We start from the raw sequence: 21,457 nt of genomic DNA, 5'->3' as shown, positions 1-21,457 counted from the left end.
ATGAAATGGTGGCATAGATGAGAGTAGATTTGTCAGGCTGCTTGCTGCTTGGTGCTTACTTTGTGGCAGACTTCTGGATGACAGGAGAGATGAGGTGGAATCTGATGTAGGCTGTGGAGGAGAGGACAAGAGGCTGTCACTGTTCTAACACCGCTGCTCCCCGCTCAATAAAGCACTTTGACACAAGGGCTATGGGTGTCACTATATCCCATTTCAGTGTTGAGATATTTGTGAGAAGAAATACCACAATTTTACGACTGTTCACACCATCGAGGGAGAAAAATAGTAGAAATTCTTTATTTTCTTAAAGAGGCAGTTTTACTTGTATGGGGTATTAACTGCTAACACATAACATATATAGATCACCATGTTAGCTTACCACTCCCCCTTCAGAGCACTATCACAACACAGTCCGCATGCATCCCGCTAATGAAACTACTGCACAGGTTTGTCAAGTTGCTGTGTACAGTTTTGTATCATGTTTTTGCATATTTATGGAGAATTATCTTGTGGGAGAGTGGGTGACGTTGGCTTGTGGGCGGAGCTTTGCACAGAATCGTACTGCTAACTGTCAATTTTACATAATATTCCCTCTTTAAATTCTAATAGGTTAACACTGGTCTTGGATGAGACGAGCTTATACATGAAGTTTGGATTTACTAGTTTGGTAATATATATTGCATAGAAATAAGTTATATTTTTTACAACTATATTGTGACCATAATAAAAAAATCTATTAACTGGCAATAAAATAAAATGAACAGGACTGGGGAGATTTGGGAGAGGAAAAAAGAGCTTTCAGAACAATTTAAATACATTTCTAATCTATATCTGGACAGTTTTTGGGAGAAAAAAAATTTATAGATTGATCACATCTGCCAAATATTACAATTGGGATTAGATTTACAATATTAAATAAAAAATAATAATAATAAAATGTACCTAAAGTAAAGGGTTAGCAGGGTATATATATAATAATACCCCATGAACACTACATATTTTCAGCCTTTACAAAACATTTCCCAGCATTATAATTCTTTTTGATCATTTATCACTCTAGTAGATAAAGATATTCCCCCTGATTTTGTGGAAGAACAATAAAATAAATGGTCACAAAAAACTTACCCTTTGGAATTTTGAACTTGTTGTCCTTCTTGTACCAGAGACAGCCCTTTTCACTGTCAGCGATCCGAACGGGGAGCTCCGTGTCAGGGCAGTCAGACGGCTTCAGGTTAAAGTCAGTGGCTGAGCAAAAACAAGATTTATTCAAACACAAATTAAGAGTTTTGGTAAATAATGAAAAAGTTATTGCCAAGGCGCCAAACTGTTTTTACTCTTTTGGAGCTTAACAGGCCCACTCAGTTCAAAGTAGGGAACTGAGTGGGCCTGTATCAAAAATCAAACATTAAAACTAGTATTGAAACTAGATACTTAAAAAGTCTAATTCACAGGACAGAAATGAGCCTTTCCTGAATAACTTTCGAATGACCTTAAGCTGTATCAAAATAAGTATAAGACACATAGACAAGTATACGCCCATGGACCACTATGAACCTACCTGGACGACTGAGGGATTTCACAGATATAAGACCAATTTAAAAGAAAATACTATGATTTAATGTTGAAAACGATATTCTATCGTCCAAATAAAGGGTGTTTTTAAAATTATTGTGGTACTGGAATCGGTATTGAGAATTGTGTCTATTCCTTACATATCGTATCATGACAACACTCCTTCAAAATCCATACATTTCTCATTCATTTTCCCAATAGACTTTTCAAAAAAGTCAAATGTTAAAAGTTTAAAAGCACGACCGAGGCTAACTGGCTATGTTGCAACTAATGTCCAACACCCAATTAATTTTAGTCCAAAAAAACAAAATTAAAACTTAAAAATCTGCTAAATATTTTAATGATAAGTTTCAGAAACAGAATTTGAATAAAATGATAGGTCTCGTGGTCATTAGTTGCCACATTGCTGATTAGATGGCTGCAAGCTTTCAAAGCTGGAATATTATTTTATCATACATTTTCCATGGAAAAAATGAATGCCATAGTGTGTGATGTCACTTCTGGGTCCACCAGCTGATTGACAAAAATGACCACGTTTATAATGTTCTTTTTTTTAACAACAACATTTCTCACGTTAAAAAGAGATTGCAGTCGGTTAAAGCTAACAAGGATATAAGTATCGATCGATCGGTTATAACTGTGACAGAAAGTGCGGGGAGGTTGAGGTAAGAAGCTAGGCTAAGGCTAAGTTAGTGTTAGCGGTGACAGGCAGTTAGTGAGACATATAAACTGGCAATACTATGTTGTGCAAGATTATTACTACATTATTTACGCATTTGATACAATTTGTGGTTAAATCTATGCTTCTGAAAGGTAATTGTCTCTTGTTTGATGAATAAAGAACAAAAACAAAGCTCAAAATCAGTTGTGAAGTTTCTGGTTGGACCCAGAAGGGACATCATAACCATGTTTGTTTTATAAGTCTAAAAACTGGTCGCATTAGAAATGAAATGGGAAAAAAAGCTTTTTGGTTATTTTGCTTCCCAAAAACTGAATGTATTTCAAGGACATGCAAAATTGGATACTTTGGTGCCACAAATGCAATTTAATAATCTGGTGATAAACATTTATACTCACCCCTGCACCTGTTTTTAATGTTTTAAAGGGACGTATATACTTACTTTGTTTTTTGTTTGTATTTTATTGTATTTTAAACAGTGCACCCATGAAAAGGAGAGTGAGTTCTCTCATTGAGCTCTCCCTATTCCCTATTGTAACAACACATATGTAATAACAGTCAATAGTTAGTTCAACACACCTATAAACTCATTTTCTGCGGGGAGATGTAAGCTACTGTCCAGCTCTAGCTCCCCTGTCCACTTTCCCATCCATTCTGGTGCAATATCTGCAAGACACAAACATTCAGTAAAACATATCTCCTCTTTTGTTAACAAGAAATGCTCCTTCTCTAAACCCAAACATTGTGGTGACTGCTGCTGTCTGCTTCCATTTTATCATGTGGAACATCAGCACACAGGGGAGAGGAGACAATACATCTGCTCAGAATAGGACTGCATTGTTAGAATAGGAGGAAGAGCAGTACAGACCCTCCACGCTGTACTGGGTGCCAAACCACTTCTCCCTGAGGGGACATCGGCCCTCGTGCTCTGGGGACAGCAGCATCAGGTTGGCCCGGTCTGGAGTGAGGAGGGACAGAGCACCGTTGATGACCTGTGAGGCAGAAGAACAAAAGGAGGGAGGGGTGAGTGCCTGGGTTTGACACTTTTGGGTGGGCAGTATTGACAAAAATGTATATCGCAATTTTTAATATCGATATTATGTGCCATATTGTCTTGTCAATGCTCAATCTTGTCTGACCTCAGAAGCTAAACAGGGTGGGGCCTGGTTAGTACTTGGATGGGAGACTAGGAATACCAGTCCTTGGGCAAGACACTTCCCCCCCCCCATTACCTAGTATGAATGTGGTGTGTGTGAGTGTTGGTGGGGGTTGAAGGGTCTGATGTATGGAAAAGTGACTGGTAAAAACCTATTTATTTTTATTTTATTATTATTATATACCCTTGTTTGAAAAGTAACACTGCAACTACTGCAGGTTAGTTTTTGTAATTACCTTCAAAATTAGTTTTAATCATAGACAACAATACTCAACAATTTTATTTTTCCATAACTTGGTTCACAGTATATACCTCTTTGACCAAAACATTGAATATTCCCCAATTTCCAGTCCTATGTACTCATCTGCCTCTGTGTATATTGCCTCTTGTTCTGACCTACCAGGGAATACAGATGGAAAGTAGTCAGCGAGCTAATTCTGGCACATTTACATTGCATGATCATAATATGAGCTGTCCCTTTAAATAGACCCAACTCACTTAAACAACTTATTCATCATGTCCAATATTTTTGTGTTATAATCTGGCGTTATGTTTCTCAAGATGATCAAATCAGAAAGCAGAATGAGCCTCATTTGGGTTGCTGAAAACCAGTTGGTTTAAACCTAAAATTACACTCTCTGCATTGAATGGTCACTACCTAAACCCCAGCACCTGCAGCCAATTGTGAATCAGTGCTAGTGCAGCCTCTGCAGTCAGTGGATTCTGGAGGTTCTGAGTAGCAGCCCTGTACTTGGCACTTACCTCTGGGTCGTAGTGGAACATGAGCTGGTCTCCTGTGAGGAAGTCCTCCTTAGGGAACAGCTGCATGTTCTCACACACATCTTCTACATACTCTATTGGGTCAATCTAAACACAAAACAAACACCATTTCAAGTGAAAACTCTTAACCTCTATACATTAGGGTCTTTACTCAAGGAATGGTTGTACAGTCCTTATTTTTATAAACAAAAAATAAGATAAAGTTCCAGCAAGCAGAAATTGATTTTTTGGGGGCTTTGTACCATCTTTCTATAACATTATTCCCTCATCAAAAACATGCCTGAAGAGGTTTTAGATGTCATCCATGCATGTTTCAATTTTAATTTATCAATCTGTCCTGGGCCCCATTCGAGCCGTCCTAACAGTGTAATATTCTGTACAATGCTCACGTTATTTTGGAAAATATAGCATTTTCAAAACAATAAAAGGTAATATGGTGATCTAAATATGTTATGTATTAGCTGTCAATACCTCATAGAAGTAAAATAACCCCTCTTTAAGGAGACATATTCAAACTAGACTTTTATGAGCTTTAAATCACATTATAACAGAATTCTCATTATTGTATTTCATTTGATTCATACATTTTTAAGTACTCCTGTATTGTCTTGCATTTTAGGCTTGAGTGCTCTGAAAATTTCTGTTTTCACCTACCCCCTATCTCCACCCACTGCTCTGTACTTACTTGCCATTATATATAAAACCTGACTTTTTGTACGATATGTATAATTAGCATGTATCAATTCCAAAGATGTCTGCCTTCTTACCTGCTCCTGATAGTGAAACTCATTGGCTTCTATCTTCTGAATCTCTTCGTATATCCTACATGACCAACACAAAGTATAAAGCTTTAGAATTTCACATATAGTTTGATTGTGATGAAGTTACAAGCCTACAGTTTAAATTGCTCCTTAAAAGATGTGTCCTTCCAATGACACAGCAATAGACAGCTGATCTACACATTGTCTTCATGTATGCCCAAACCCATGTATATAGTGATTGTGTGACATTGCCTTTGCTGTGGTCCAAGCGTCTGTAGCATCTTCAGGTACTGAAACACGAGCTGTGTCACCTGCAATGAACAAACACAAGTGGTCAGAACTGTTAGGCCATGGCAAAGTATTTATCACGGCCAATACTAACCACAGCAAATGACTAACTAGCATTGTTCAGGATTTTTCGCAGTACAAAAGCAGACTTTGACTAGGTACACGTACACAACATATTTTACAGGTTGGCTGAAGCATTACTTGGAATAGCATTGTGTACGGAATGAACGGGTTGTTGTTGAATCGTAATCATTGAACCGTGATGATGACAGCCATCAGATTCAGAGGAACACATTTTACATAGAAATCACATTTTTGTTTCATGGGTTTTTGGCTGTGAAGGAGAGAGAAGTGTAAAGTCTAAATTTTACCAACCAAGCAATACAGAGTTGATTTATGTACTTGATTTAACTGCTCACTTTTTCAGCAGTGACTCTACATCAGATGTTAATGTCACATGACTTTGGCTGGTGTGTACAGTAGAGGTTACATGACTTATCCTGTAAACTAAAGTGCAAACAAATTAGAGTATGTACAAACTGCAGAATGTACAAACTGCAGAATGTACAAACTGCAGTATGTACAAACTAGAGCATAAACAAACTAGAGCATAAACAAACTAGAGCTTGTACAAACTAGAGTATGTACAAACTGCAGAATGTACAAACTGCAGTATGTACAAACTAGAGCATAAACAAACTAGAGCATAAACAAACTAGAGCTTGTACAAACTAGAGTATGTACAAACTGCAGAATGTACAAACTAGAGATCAAGTTTCATTATTCATGAATAATAGTAAAATTTTGTGGACAAAGGCTTGTGGACTGTGTGGTGAACGTAGTTTTGTCCTTACAGCCACAGTAACAATGATATGTACAAGTCAGTGGGGATACAAATATTCTTCCTGGTTTTGACAGATGACATACATCATGTGTACGTGAAAAATGTGTACGTGTCCTCTATCTGCAGTTTTAGGCACTGGCAAGTTTCATCTATGACTGTAATACTATTAATAATATTTTTGAATCCAGTTACAGCGCAGACTATACACAGTTCCTTCAAATATAATGATGTTAACTATGTTTTAGTGACAAGAGTAGTTTAACCTGTCATATGCTTTACACTTTAATGATTTTGAGAGATAATGATTATTTTTATTTGCAAAGGGTAAAAAATACTAAATCATATCTTGGATAACTTGGATAACCTTACAGCTGAGGAATAATTGTGGAGATATTCATCAGTGGAAAAACACAATGTGATAGCTGATCTAATCTCTCTTGTGCTTTGAACTGCTCTTCACTCTCTCCTCGCAGCATTCAAGTGCAGGTTATCTGAGTGTTACCGTCAAACTTTAGTCAAAGCAGACACCGACGCTGCTGCGAATTATCGGAAATATCTCAGCTGAAACCCATGGTTGTCATGGCAACTGACAACAGACCTGTACCTGAAATAACCTGGTGGGTTTGTGACAGCAGAGGCAGCTGTGCTCGGGCCTGTCACCAACACGTGAATGTATAATGGACTTTGTCAGGTCGGACCGCTCCACAACATAACACAAACACTTAATGTTTATACTGCAACAGGCGCTGGTAATAAAGTGCATCTGAAGTTTGGATGGAGCTAAACAATGCACCAATTCATCCTTATTTTTGATTATAGTTATGAAAGTAAATGGAAGGTCCAACATGGATTTCTTCAGCTGATACCGATATCTGATATTTGTTTTGCTGTTGCTGTCAATAACTAACGTTAGTTAAAGTTGATCAGTATTTTAAACATCACCGTGAATACTTTGTAAAATTTATTAAAGCCATAGTATGCAACTATTTATCCAAAAAATAAGCTAAAATAAAAGCAGGGTTTTTCAATTTTTATCGTTTGCAATTTTTGTTGTGTTTACTGCACTGAAAAGCACAGAAAAACATGCATCCTACTGTAAGTGGGCTTGCATCTCCACAAACCTGACTCTTATTTGGCCTGGAGAAGGGCCTCCTTCTGCTCATTTCCATGGAAATGTTGTTCTTTTGGCAATAATCTTCCAGAGTATGGCATAAACGTGTCTATCTCAATGGAGAATATTCAGAGGAAATAGAAAGCTAAAACCATACTTTGGTGTGGTTAATATAATAAAACATAAACATAAATACGTTTTGTGCCATACTAGCAAAAGTAACATTTTTGGGGCTATATTGTGGCTTTAAAATTATTGCCAATTCCCAATGTTTTTATCTGCAGTATGATCCAACTTGTAATTTTGGCTGAGTTTGTGAACATGCAGCCTCCTCTTTACCTTCATTGCATCGCTATTTCAACTGTACTTCTCTAGTCTGTTTAAAGGTGCAATGTGTAACATTTCTGGTGGAGGGACCCTACCTACTAGTCATCATTGAGATGTTGCATGTTGCATATTGCTTTGCATGGAATGATCCATAGTATGGCATTAAAGTTTTCTATCTCCATGGAGACAAGCAGATGACGTCACCATATCAAGTTGCAGGTCAGATCTTTTAAGAGGCAAGCCAGCTCACAGTAAGCATGCAGATTTTTCTGGTATTTCTGCATAATTCTTCTACACATACAGTTAAATCTCTACTCTAAAAATCCTGGTACCTGGTAGAAGTTGTGGAAGCCTTCGTCGGTGAGGGTGATAGAGATGGAGAAGATGGAGTAGGTGGTGTTCTGGTCAAAGCCTGTTTCACTGTTTCCTCCAAAGAGAGCCAGAGCCCAGCACCTACCAACACAAAGACAGAGGAAGGAGCTTACATCTGGTCATGTTATCTGCTGTTAACTGGGATTAGAGGGAGAGAGGAGGAAAAAGTATCAAAAATCAAAAACTAATCGATACTAAAACTAGTATCAAAACTAGACACTTATTTCAGCAGGTATCGATGCTAAAAAAGTCACATTCACAGGACAGAAATGAACCTCTCCTGAATAGCTTTAGAATGATCTGTATCAGAACAAGTATAAGACACATAGACTAGTATTGATACTGCAGCTTATTTCATCATTGTGTCACCATGGTAACTAACATTCCACCATCGATATACATGCAGAACACCCCCAGCATGACATCACTGTAAAGTATCAATACGCACATGGACCACTATGGAACATACCTGGATGACTGAGAGATTACACAGATATAAGGCCACATGGGAATTTAAAACAAATATTTATTATCATCGTGGCATCAAAAGTGGTATTAATTAAGTTTGAAAAGAGTATCATGACAAAACTGGCGAGGAGTTTAGTTTGGTATCCACATGTAATGTAACAATCAGGTGGCAGAGACGTTGGCTGTGGATTACATCTCTTTGGAAAGCCCTGCTGACACTAAATCTTGTTGGCTTCATTTAGGCATCATTTAATATTTCACAGATTAACATCATAAGCCACAGACAACATGGCAAAACAAAATTATGATTGTTTTTCTGGCTTTTTAAGTAGTATTTATTATTTTTCAAATTGTCTTGTTGGAAATATGTAGAGAGAAAAGGTCTTTTGTAACACTGTCCACTTTTCCTTGGACCTCGTTGGCAGATCTTGATGGCCTCTTGGATCAGTGCTGGAATTTGTTGCTTCCAGCACAGATGACCCTGGCATTGTTCAAGTCCATGATGTGGTTTTGTCTCTTGCAGTGATCGAATCTGGCTGATTTAAAATTTTCTTACTCTGCTTGTTATTTTATTGCTCTTGTCTATTTGCTTTACTTGGTTTTGCTAGACAGTAGGGGAAGCTTGTTCCCCATGAGCGGCAGACTACAAGACACATCCCAACACCATCCTGTGACGCTTCTGAGGATAATGCATTTCTATAAAGACAGATTAAACTTGTCTAATGAAGGCTTGATGGTGGCCCAGTCCACATCTCCAAAACAGATTTCAACCTCTAGAGTTTCGTTAGGTAACTCCAACCACTTGAGGATCTTCTGGAACATTGATGTGCTTTGAGTTCTCTCCACTATAATGGTTGACTTTTGCAAATTGGTTGAATGCTGACTTCTCAACATCTCCAAAGCAGATATCTACTTCTGGAGCATTGTAAGGCGACTCCAACCAATCTTCTACCTTTAAGACTTTACACTTTGTTTTCCTGAGCTACATAGTGCACCTCTCTGTATTTTTTGTCATGCTCTTATCTAATGTCTCTGTTTCCCATTGTGCACTTGTTAAAAGGCATCTCCAAAAGTGACCACTCGACTTCTCCAAACACGATTTCTACTCCGGCATCTCCAACCAACAGCAATCACCTGTCTTTTTTGAACTGCACTTTGTTTTCTACATTTTGGTGAGAGCGACTGAGATATAGGTTTTATGCCCACCAACTTGACACTTGGCTCAGTCTCTTTAAGTGACATTTCTGAGGACTTGGGAGGTCCCTGGTCACTGTCAAAATTCCATCTGATGGTTTGGGCGTCTTCAGGTCTGAGAGTTTGGGGCTCCTCACTGGACTCGTTGCTCACACACTGTTCAGACACAGCTGGGAAGCAAGACTTATTCAATAGTCTGAAGATGAAATATTTGTGTAATCCTTCAGTCGTTCTGGTCTGATCCATAGCAAAAGAAATAAAATCCATCAAGCCCCTAATGAGTGATTTCACACCTACAACAATAGAGCTAGCCAGGATATAGGTGTGAAATCACTCATAGGGGCTTGAATGACTATGCTAAGAAGGACTCAGGCACAGTGCACACAAAAGGTAACACAATTGACCTAGCCTACAAAAAGAAACTGTAAACAATTGTTGTTTTGAGTTTCAGTGTAGTTAGCCCCTCCCTTCAGACAGATATAAGGCTGTGTCCAACAGTAATCTGACCAGAACTGAAGAAGAAGCAACGATTTGTCCAGTTGACAGATTTTATTTTTCTTTTGCCACGTCTGAAAATGAACTCGTCTGATTTGTCATCGGGCAATTCAAACCAGAAGCCTTGTTGCAGAACATAATGGTTTTGCAGCGTTCTTTCCTGCCGTTGTATTATTATTCTTATTATTATGCCCAGGTCAATATTGTTTTTCATGCTCTAGTAAAAAAAAAGTCTCTTATTGTCACTTATACTTAAAATGCTAAATGTTGTATTGTCATCTGCAAGAGCTCTATATACATTACTGGCATGACTACTACATGATGTTAAACAATAATGAAGCCAAATTTAAGAATATTGTGAGGAAAAGTAAATACTACATTGTAAGCAGTGCACAAAAAACGAGCTAGTTTCTCTGGACTTGGCAAAAACACGGTTGACTAATTAACAGTAACAGTGGCCTTGGGATGAGATGTGACCTTGTGATATTCTTAAATAAAACAGCTTCCTCTGACTCGGCACTTTGCTCTGGCCAAGTGCGCTCTGCTTTTGGATGGATTATACACACATTTGACAGCAATGCAGTTTGATGGCCATTCTCTCTGCCTCTTAGCCAAAGCGGGGGGAGCCATATGTGAGAGGAGTATGCATGATTCAGAGTCAAGTGAGAGGGCTTTAAAGCGCTCAGGGCCGACTCAAGGATTTCAAATGCAGTGTAATGCAGCTCATCGAGTCTGATGGGGTTTAATTGAGGCGTTAAAGGAACTGTATGTAGCCTGCGCTCTTACGGTTTTAAAAAAGGCATTAAAATCACATCTGAACCATGGTTGCCAGTGTCGACACGCACACACAGACAGTCCTTGGTAGTTTAAACCAACTGGATTTCAGCATTGAAACTGGCAAACCAAATGAAAGACAACAACCTGGCCATGTTTTTGTAATAAAGAATTCATCTTCATTATAATTGTTATCAGTAAAAGCTATATTTAAGTTGAACATGTTTACCTCGTATTTGGGGATGTAGTTAGGTCACGTTTGTGGAATTCAAAATAAAAACCTTACATACAGTTCCTTTAAAGTGCTTGGAAAGGTGTAAATCTAATGCGATGTGAGGAGGAGGGATCTTACTTCTTCCGGAGCACGGACAGGATGCTGCCAGTGCCTTCGTGTCCAATGAGCCACGAGATGTAATGGAGGGGCTTCACTCTAAAAAAATAAAAACAAAAACATGATACAAATATGACCATTACTAAAATAAGGTTGGATGCATGAATGTAGTAAGTTATGCTCAATATATCATAGAAAGGAACAAAATTACCTAAAATGTATATATCGGTGCATCCTTAATTTTTAATGTAGATACATAGACCAAAGTTATGTGAAAATCTGGGCCGACAACTACTGAAAGATGTGAAATAAAAAGTATTCTTTCTATTACTGCTAGGTAACTTTCTGGTAGAGGGTCCGCCACCTGCTTGTCCCCATGGAGATGTTACTGCTTTGGATGAAATGTTTTATAGTATGGTATTAGACTTATCTATCTCCATGGAGACAAGTTACAGATCCGTGGAGCGACAATGTATTTCAGTGTCTTTATTAGCCATTAAAACAACTGATTGAATAAAAGGTTAAAGTTTAATGTCATACTGTGGAACATTCCAGGCAAAGCAACGACATCTCTATGGAGAAAAGTTACATAATGCACCTGTAAAGAAGCATGCCGTTATGAAATTCTTCTTGGAAAAGCATAATTCCCCTCTGGTTGACTGGTGTACAACTCTTGCCAACATAGAAAATTCATCCATACACAAAGTCGCAAGCATCTGGACCTCGCGACATTTTGTTATGTAGAAAAACCCATCAAAGAGGACAAACAGAAAACTCACAAATTGAAACGTAATAGAAAAGTTTTCAATGCTAGTCAAATTGAAAAGCAAAATAAATCTTTTAAAACGGCAGTGGCATTGCAGGACTACATTGCCCTAACTCAAAATTCATTTGTAACAAGAAATTGTCAAATTCTGAAACTGCAATATTCATAGCCGAGAAGAGAGCTTTTTTTGCATCTATAGATTTTGTGCAGTACACCATAAAAACAACTATATGTAGTGTTGTTAAAAGTATCGAAAATCAAAATACTAATCAATACTAAAACTACTATTGAAACTAGATTTTCATTTGAGCAGCAGTACTCACTATCCTAAACTTACCGGTAGTACTTTTCCTGTGGAGGTAGGGCCCAAGTGATATTCAAAGCATGAACTTTTCGAACTGGAACAACTGCAAGTGCACAGGTCAGGAGACAATGAGAAAAATGAACTCCACACATGAATTTTGAGAGCATAGCGTTTTCTGTATCCCATTCTCTGGCAGTATTAAATTGCCATTAAATGTAACAATGGCTAAGTTAACAAGTTCAGCAAAAATCAGTAGCTGTAGCATAGAATAAAGTGTACCTCGGTAGAGCTTGTTAAAGGCGGGAGTGTCAAAGGGATCCAGCATGGTGGAGAAATCCGGCTTTGGAAGTCCGCTGCAAAGAGAGGGAAAGATTAGAAACAAGAAATAGTTAGATCAAGCACGCTAACACAGTCTGGGTAGTACACGGTGACATTTACTCGAGTAACTTTTTAAAGAGGGCATATTGTCCAAAGTTGAATTTTTAGAGCTTTTAAAGTTATAACGGTTTTCCGGGTTTTAGTTTTCTTGAAGTTGATTTGAGTAACTTTTACTCTCCTGTATTCAAGATGCCATTTTCCCAGCCTTCGGTACACGCACATACCTCTACTTATTGTGTTCTCCAATTTTATTTTCTTAATAGGCAACACACGTAGGATTAGACTGTAACTATTTAGCAGAAAAAGCACAACCTGTCTTCTTTAAAGAAATTAAAAGCTGGACTATGTAACTTTTCTGATGGAGAGTCTGCCATCTGCTTCTTTTCATGGATATGTTATTACTTAGCCTGAAATTTTCCACAGTAGTATCCATCAGGCTAAGTAACAGGTCAGATCTGTGGAGAAGGACCCCGCTCAAAGTAAGTATGTATGTTTTTCAAGGTATTTTAGGAATAAAAACATCGTGTAATAGTTGCAATAGACCCACCACCAAAAAAGTTACACAGTTCCCCCTGCAGTAAGGTTTTGCCACTCATCCCATTACATGACAGCTAGTGTATAAAGTTTTATATGATCAAAATGACATGATTTGTGTTTGTTGCGCGTTAACTTCAGATATTTTTGTGGTGTACTTTTTGGAAATACCAGAACAATTTGATGCAAATTTCACTCAGATCGCATCAACTCAAAAGAATCAAATGTTACACCCAGACAGTTACTACTACAGTCACTATTACTTTGCCAGTTTCCCTGAATACTTGTTTTCAAATTTAACTTTTTAATCTTTTGCACCACCACTTTGTACTGCAACTTGAGTAATTTTATTTTGAAGTAACAGCACTCTTGGTTGATTAAATTTTTTGACTGCTCTACCCACCTAATTTAGTTGCGTTAGACTAGATCAAATTAGCAGCAGTTTCCACCTAATATGGCACTGAATAGCAGATAATTCCATTCACTGGGGCCTTGTCTCACATCTGCAAGGATTAAAAAACATTAGGAAAAGGCAGATTACGGGTGAATCTTTAATTACGACTTTAAAAGCACGCTGTCAGATCCACTAAATGTTTACTTTATTGCACCGCAGCTTGATGCAAATTAATTGAGTTAATCCAAAAGTGCTGAAGGCTTCTGGGAGATTTGAATGCTCAGACAAACTGTGTGGAGCTATGAGGAGGCATTAGACCTTCGAAAGGAAGTGAAAGCGTTTAATACTTGAGGTTATGTTACTCAGCTACATGTGTATCAGGCTGGTCAAGCACAATAGCTTCAGGAATGTGGAACTAGCCCTGATGAAGAACGCACAGACTATGGTATAAGGCTAAACAATATGTTGTGAAATTATCAGTATTGGGATATGTATTAATGCAATATCCATGTTGCAAGAAAAGAAATACTGCAGGTAAGACTAAGGTTCATAAAGTAACAATGCAAAAAAAGTCATATTTAAGTCACAATTTTCTTTTTTGTATTCTAAATTTGCCCCCCTCAGTCTTGGTGTGTATTTCATAGGTTTCACTGGCATCTACTAGTGGAAAAAATAAATAAATAAAGATGGTAGCTTTAATGTGACAATTATTGTGAAAGTTAAAATGTGCAAAAGTCAGATTTTAGTCACAATTTTCTTTTTTTAATTCTAAATTTGCCCTTGTTTCGGCCTTGGTGTTTATTTCACAGGTTTCACTGCCATCTCCTAGCAAAAAAAAATTATAAATAAAGATGGTGGCTTTAATGTGACAATTATTGTGAAAATTAAAATGTGCAAAAGTGCGATTTTAGTCACAATTTTCTTTTTTTTCCTCATAAATTAGTCCTTGTTTGGGTCTTGCTGTTTATTTCTTATTAACTTGAAAAGACTCACTGAGATTTGGAATCTCATTTTCAGGGGCGTCCTGGCTCTAGGAGAAATCTGCTGTAAATGTTTTCTTGGGAGGACAAACCAAAACACCTGAAGGAACCTACACAGACACCAGGATGCTGCCAGGAATCGAATGCAGAACCTTCTTTGTTAAACACACATTTTGAAATGCAAAGAAAGTATAGAAAATATTATGATAAATGATAATACTGAAATAACTTTATGCCACTTTATATAACCTTACAGCAAGATTATAAAAGTGAACGGGGAGTCAAAATATATGCATTTCTAGGTTCAATTCTTGTTTGACTAAAGACATGTTCTGCCAATCAATTAGCCATCTAAAATGGAGGTGCGGCAAATGCTCTCAAAACTATTACTATTAACTATGTATCTGGCCCAAACTGTACTCACAAGACTACACCTGCACAACTTCATGCAAAAACAACCATTTATACTGAAAAAATATTAGGAAACAATGTATTTATATTTAAAAATGCTCATTAACTTACTCTCTTCTCCTTATAATCCAAATACAATGATTTGTTGCCTCTATCGATTGATTAATGGACTAAACGACGAAGTAAGGACCTACAGCTCTATTCATTTCAAATACAGTTTCCAGGGAAATAAAACATGAGTTAAAAATTGGAAATAAAACATGAGTTAATTAGTTACTATCATTAATGAGTCAGATGTTAATTATTAAACTCTCTACATCTAAAAATGTTGACTTGTACAAATCAAAACATAAAAAAGTTCCCCTTCAGAGCAAATATAAGTTACATACAATAAACAGTGTAACAGTGACACCTCTAAATATCATTATCATAATATGAAAGTTATACCCTTTTCCCTCATACAGTGCAGCCTACTCTGAACAGAAGCAGCTGATGAGCAGAGGAGATGGGAGACAGACTTGACATTTACATTTTAGAAAATCATTTCCGGTGCTCTCTTTCGGACACTCACTTGTTGGGGACCTTGCTGAAGATCTCCCTCACCCACTCCTCCAGCGTGTCCAGTTTCTCTAAAGAGCAGCACAAGAGAGAAGGGACAAATTAGCTCCTGAGTGGGTCCTTCAACAACCGCCCAAAAAGTCTTCCTCCAAATTGGCCCGTCGCTAGGTTCTGACAGGCCAAAAAGCCCTCCTGTTACCATCCCAAATCTCCAAACCCCACAGTGCCACAGTGGCGTGTTTAGCCATAGCTAGATTTTGTCACCACCAGAATTTCAACACATTAAATTAAACTTTTTTAGATTTAAATTAGTGCGTCGATAAGCTTTTCATGATAACAAATTTTGAAGTTTTATATATTGCTGAAATAAATATTGACGATAAATGATAATATTGGAACTAATTTATGCCACTGACACAATAACCCCAAACAAATCGACTTAAGAACAAAAGGCACACACACCTGGTTACAATGTGGTTGGTCAAATCCCTTCTTCTCCTGTTTTAAAAGATTATCTTAAGGACTTATTAATTTACTTCTATGGTTGAGGGTTGGACATACACCTTAAACAACACGGTACAATTTATGTGCTCTGCGTTTGACCCATCTGTGCGCAATTTCGGGGCTCAAAATCAATGCTTTTTAGTTATTTCATATACATTCCATTAGTTAATTCATAATTTTGATGCCTTTTTGCTTTAAATTAAAAAGACTGTCCAAACTTTTGACTAGTTTGACTGTAGCCTGTGTACGTAGTCTATATATATAGCCTTGTTTCATTTTAGGTTGATAGGGAGATACTAAAGCACCCAAGGGAAACCCAAGGACACAGAGAGAACATCTAAACTCCTCACAAAATGACCCTATAAAATCTGGGAATCACAGCCATAACCTTCTGTCTGCTGAAAAAAAAGAAAAAAAGCTTTGAATGTCTGCTCCAAAAATGAATCTTTGTCGTGTCTTTGCCGTATATCAACAAAAACAAGCGCCAGCCAGATAGACGCCCTTATTAGAACTGTAACTAATTGTCATTTAGATGTGATTATTGCAAAATACGCCTCCTATTAAATCCTCATGTAGATGAAAGTGAGGGGCCCGTGTGTAAATGTGTTCTGACGTGTGATTAGCTCTATACACAGGCCTGACCTTTGGATTGCACCGCCAGGGTCATGTAGTGAGCAGAGTAGTGCTGCTCCCAGAACGCTCGCAGGCGCTTGTACACGTTTATCTTCTGCTTCTTCGGCTCGTGCTTCAGAGTTTCGGCGTTTCCTGGAGAAAGATGGGTAGTGCGTGTTAAAAGGTGCTATACCTGATTTTTACCTTCTTAAAAAAACAAAACTAGTTAATTTTAAACGGTTTGCAGCGGCCCAAAGTTATTCCTCACCAATCTCATGCATTCAGAGCAACAACCAGTATGCTAACGCGCAATTCCTGACAATTAAAAGCTTTATAATTGGATGCAGCGCACTTATTTTGCCCTCAAGAGCTGCTTATACAATTTATACTTTTTTTTTTATTTTTTTAGTTACATTTGGCAGTGGGTAGTTTCTTCTGCAGCCAGAGCTGTCCTGGGGCGGTATAGTGGCTGTGATTCTGCGCCGATAGCCTCTCAAACCACAAGCCATACAACCACACCATCCTTCAACTAGGGTGGGTGCACCGTTTTGATCGAGGACACAACAACAGTATCTATTAATCAATCCATGGGTTTCAGATTGATGAAAATTTTGCTCCGTTTTAGCTTAGCAATTTACAATTCCAAACAAAATGATAGATCTATTGAATGGTGAAAAGTCCTCAAAATGGAGCCTATAGACAGGAAGCTAACTTTATATAATTTGTAACAACAACCTAATATTAACTCGAGCCCACAGTAGTAGTTTGTCCTAATACTTTTCACTCTAATCTTACTCCATTAATGTTTTATACACTACTACCACTGCTACTACGACCAAGAGTAATAAAGTATGTCTCTCAAAGCCCACGTATCTGTCCACACTGCTTATTTCCACTCACCCCAGCAGAACTTGCCCATGGGGTGGTCCACTTTGGCCAGGCTCCCGAACAGCATCTCCTTTCTGTGTGAGTCGGAGGGTTTGGCCAGCTGGTACTCTGGCAAATGCGGAGGAGGAAGAGGAGGAGGAAGAAGAAGAAGAGGGACTCCAGTAAATAGTCATGTACAAGGACAGAACCTTACAGACCCATCAGATTTAGGCTTCATAAGTATAATTTGTGGTTAAGTATGCAAAATATCCTTAGACAAAATAAAAAGTATTATATTGACAACGTTTCTGTAAGTATTTCTCAAGTATAATGTCATAGATACCAATTTTGGACCCACAATGATGGAAAAAAACCCACTTTGACAATAGTCTCAAATCGCAGTGCTTTCTCAAAGTTACCATGTGATTCTTTATCATATTTATGAGATTTTTTTTCAGTATTGATACTTGTGAAATTGAGTATCTAGTTTTGATACTGGTTTTAGTATACTCGATACTTTTGACAATGTTAGTTCAGTAAAAGTAATGGTTTAAAAGATTTTACTTTCATCAAAATGTGTAATAATATAAAATACTATTGTTGTAAATGGTCTTAATCCAGGCTCATATGTAGCTGAGTGCTTTTCATGTGCCAAAAGCTAACAATTATTTTTCATAATTTGTGATTCTGAGGTTAATCCCAGTTTCTCCATTCAAATCACATTATTTTCCACTTTTACCTCAAATTGTCACCATTTCAGAATGAAGAATGTTTTTGTTTACAAACTTCTAAAAGGTCCCTACTGTGGATACAAGGCTGAAGGAATGGCATTTGGGCTGCTCCCATAGAGACTCACTCACCACTATCCACGGCCTCCACCTCACGGTCGATGGCATCCCGGATCATTAGGGGACAGATGAAGAACTGAGCCCACCTGAGGAGAGGAGAGCGCAGTGTCAGTATGCAGTATACGGTGGTGCTGTATACTGCATACTGTAGTACGGTGGTGCTGTATAGGGAGACAAGTCTAAAAGTCAACAAAGTGGTTAAAATATGACCATTTTAAATCAGTTCAAATCATCAGAAAATCTTGATCACTTTGTTCCTCAGCCAAGACTAAACTGGGATGTGGGCCCATTATAATACAGTGCTAAAAGCAACAAAATTAAGAAGTTGTGAAAACAAGACTTTAACCAGAAATTAACAATATAATTACTCAAATACTCAAAAAAAAAAAAAAAAAACCCAAAAAACAACACATTTGTCCCGGTCTGGTCCCGGTCTGGTCCCGGTCTGGTCCCGGTCTGGTCCCGGTCTGGTCCCGGTCTGGTCCCGGTCTGGTCCCGGTCTGGTCCCGGTCTGGTCCCGGTCTGGTCCCGGCTCCGATTCCATTTTATTTCTGATTTAGACTTTGTTTGTCTTGCCCCAGTATAGATATGTTGTATGAGCAGCTCTTGAGGTTAAAATAACGTTGGATGCAGACAGTACACAGCAAAGCATTTTATTGTCTGATAATCAGGAAGTGTGTGTTAGCATGCTAGTTACAGCAAAACTCCCCTCTGGTCTCTGAGAGTTGTGAAAAGCACTTATAAACTCACTGCTGTGAATAATTAGGATGCTCTGAATGCATAAGGTGAGTAAAGAATAACATTGGAGCACTGCAAACTGTTAAAAATGAACTAGTTTTGTTTTTCACGTTTATAAAAACAGTAAAAATCATGTAAAGCACCTTTAATTATAATTACTTTCTCCATGGTTTAGTCAAATTTTAGAGCCTACCTCTAATTTAGACCTGATGCAGTGCTGGTTTAGATCTGTTTGTACTTGTAAGGCCAAATGTTTTCCTCTGTGGTACTGTGTGTGAAAAGTCTGAGAAGCACTGCATTATTGAACAGTTCTGAAAGGCAGAATACCTGAGCATGTCTCCTGTAATGACACGGGTTTGTGAGAAAAACAGATTCTGAGCACCTGCTGTGGAGTAACTGGAGAGGAGAGCACGAGAGGAGCAGATGACTGAGCCACTGACTTTAGGCTGGTTGTCAGGGAGAGGATTAAGTCGTTTCCAAGTGAATACGCCTCCTCAGGACACGATTGTCTCCTTTGTTTACTATTGACATTACAGTATCAGAAAAATGTGATCTCTTTCTGCATTTAACAATTTTAAACAAACATCATCTTAAATGTGAAATGGAGTAATGTGTTTTGCATTTGCTCTTACAGAGTTACAAGGCTTCTCCTCCTTCACAAGTCTGTCTCTAACTTAAGTGGAAATAAACTCTACATCAAATCATGTTGTGCTACTAAACTGTGTATATGGTGCTTTTATGGCATCCTCTACTGTTACTAGTTCTTTTTGACAATGGTGGTGTAAACTATGAACATTTTCAGCATTCTGGTCAATAAGAGGCAAACACTCCAGTGGCCATAGTGGTTCCAGGTACTACATGACATAACTCAGGACTACCCTGATTACAGCAGAGGTGGAATTTGAAATAACAGAGTGTTCACACTTGCACACACACCACAAATATAATAATATAATAATCAAAATCGGGACTAAGATGGGACTTAGACAGGAACTAAACCTGGGTTAGACCAGGACAACACAAACCCATCTATAGCAGGACTAAACCAAGACTAAACCATCTTGAATACTGATGAACTCTTGTTTGTCAAAAATAATTCTAAAATGTATTATCTGGGATATTAAATAATGGTATTTTTCATAAAGATTGTACAAACATGTAACCTCCTCGTAAGCTCCATTGCTCTGCAATTTCCACTTGAACACACTGGTCAAAAAGACACATCTGCTGCACTAATGAAAACAAACTGAGGGAAAGTGAACCACCCCATGAGCAACCTCCCCTGGAGCGAGAGGATATAAACAATATGGATAGACGCAAGGTCTCACAAAGACTGGGCCAGCTTAGGTAATATATAGTGGTGCTATGTATTGTGAATTAATGGACAGATATGTATACTGTCTAACTATCTATATATATATATCTATATCTATCTCTCTATATAGATCTATCTATATTTATCTCTCTATATAGATCTATCTATATCTATCTCTCTATATAGATCTATCTATCTCTATCTCTCTATATAGATCTATCTATCTCTATCTCTCTATATATCTATCTATCTCTATCTCTCTATATATCTATCTATCTCTCTATCTCTCTATCTATATAGATATAGATATAGATATAGATATAGCCAGTACTGATATGACATATTGTTATCCCTACCCATGATTCCTGTTGGTTACTTAATTCCATTCAAACATAGTATAATGTTGCATTTCAAATATAACAAATATGGCAGATGATCAGCTTGGGTATTTTTAATTGACAGGTCCAGAGCTCACCTCTGACAGTAAAAACATGTGGTTTGGAGCAGAGTTCAGACTTTGGAGGAAGAAATGTAACTATTTTTATCTTTGTGAAATATATATTGAAAGACATTTTTATTGTATTTTTTTAATAGGATTGTCGAATGTGATGAGCCAGTTCTTCCTGACTGATTACATTGTACTTTGTCATGAAATATCCAAAAGGTGAATTCATAAATGTTCAACCTGCCAAGCCTCAAATGGTGTGTTTTGTACATGGTGATGGACCTCATTCCATGAGCTTGCACAGCTCCTTGGGGTTCCATGTTTTTCACAGTGTCATTTATATATTGGCATGCATATGTAAACAGAAATATGTGTACAATATACACTTCTGTACATAGTATGACGCTGAGTGTGTAGATGTGTATGTGTATATGCTACGTGAGTGTGTACGTATGTGCCTTACATAACGTTAATCACTGTGAAAAATAAAATTGAAAATTGATCATTTCTATTAGTAACTAGATCACAACAAAAATTATTACAACAAAAATGCTGCATTTTAACATATATTCATTTTAGCTGCCCCCGTCTGTATTAAATATTACTGGCCAATAGAATGTTGTGATGTCATCGGAAACCCAGCAAGGGGGA

The 21,457-nt window shown here is 37.7% G+C and overlaps 2 protein-coding genes across 2 annotated transcripts in view; one reads left to right on the top strand and one right to left on the bottom strand.

Annotated features, from left to right (window-relative positions):
* crlf1a (cytokine receptor-like factor 1a) overlaps nucleotides 1–21,457 on the top strand; it is a 227,773-nt gene that overhangs the window by 106,655 nt on the left and 99,661 nt on the right. The window lies entirely within an intron of this gene.
* Nucleotides 1–21,457, bottom strand: part of nrd1a (nardilysin a (N-arginine dibasic convertase)) — a 48,412-nt gene that overhangs the window by 17,625 nt on the left and 9,330 nt on the right. The window contains exons 6-20 of the mRNA XM_033988189.2: nucleotides 18,321–18,394; nucleotides 17,494–17,589; nucleotides 16,624–16,746; nucleotides 15,491–15,548; nucleotides 12,502–12,575; nucleotides 12,256–12,325; nucleotides 11,174–11,251; nucleotides 7,851–7,971; nucleotides 5,201–5,259; nucleotides 4,955–5,009; nucleotides 4,170–4,274; nucleotides 3,120–3,243; nucleotides 2,831–2,917; nucleotides 1,126–1,245; nucleotides 60–111 (exon numbers count right to left, since the gene is read on the bottom strand). Of these exons, the coding sequence (XP_033844080.1) occupies nucleotides 60–111; nucleotides 1,126–1,245; nucleotides 2,831–2,917; nucleotides 3,120–3,243; nucleotides 4,170–4,274; nucleotides 4,955–5,009; nucleotides 5,201–5,259; nucleotides 7,851–7,971; nucleotides 11,174–11,251; nucleotides 12,256–12,325; nucleotides 12,502–12,575; nucleotides 15,491–15,548; nucleotides 16,624–16,746; nucleotides 17,494–17,589; nucleotides 18,321–18,394 (1,296 nt within the window). The remainder of the gene's footprint in view (nucleotides 1–59; nucleotides 112–1,125; nucleotides 1,246–2,830; nucleotides 2,918–3,119; nucleotides 3,244–4,169; nucleotides 4,275–4,954; nucleotides 5,010–5,200; nucleotides 5,260–7,850; nucleotides 7,972–11,173; nucleotides 11,252–12,255; nucleotides 12,326–12,501; nucleotides 12,576–15,490; nucleotides 15,549–16,623; nucleotides 16,747–17,493; nucleotides 17,590–18,320; nucleotides 18,395–21,457) is intronic.

The sequence above is a fragment of the Periophthalmus magnuspinnatus genome, chromosome 22 (assembly GCF_009829125.3).
Source record: "Periophthalmus magnuspinnatus isolate fPerMag1 chromosome 22, fPerMag1.2.pri, whole genome shotgun sequence".
Taxonomy (NCBI): domain Eukaryota; kingdom Metazoa; phylum Chordata; class Actinopteri; order Gobiiformes; family Gobiidae; genus Periophthalmus; species Periophthalmus magnuspinnatus.
This window is presented reverse-complemented; position numbering and strand designations above follow the sequence as displayed.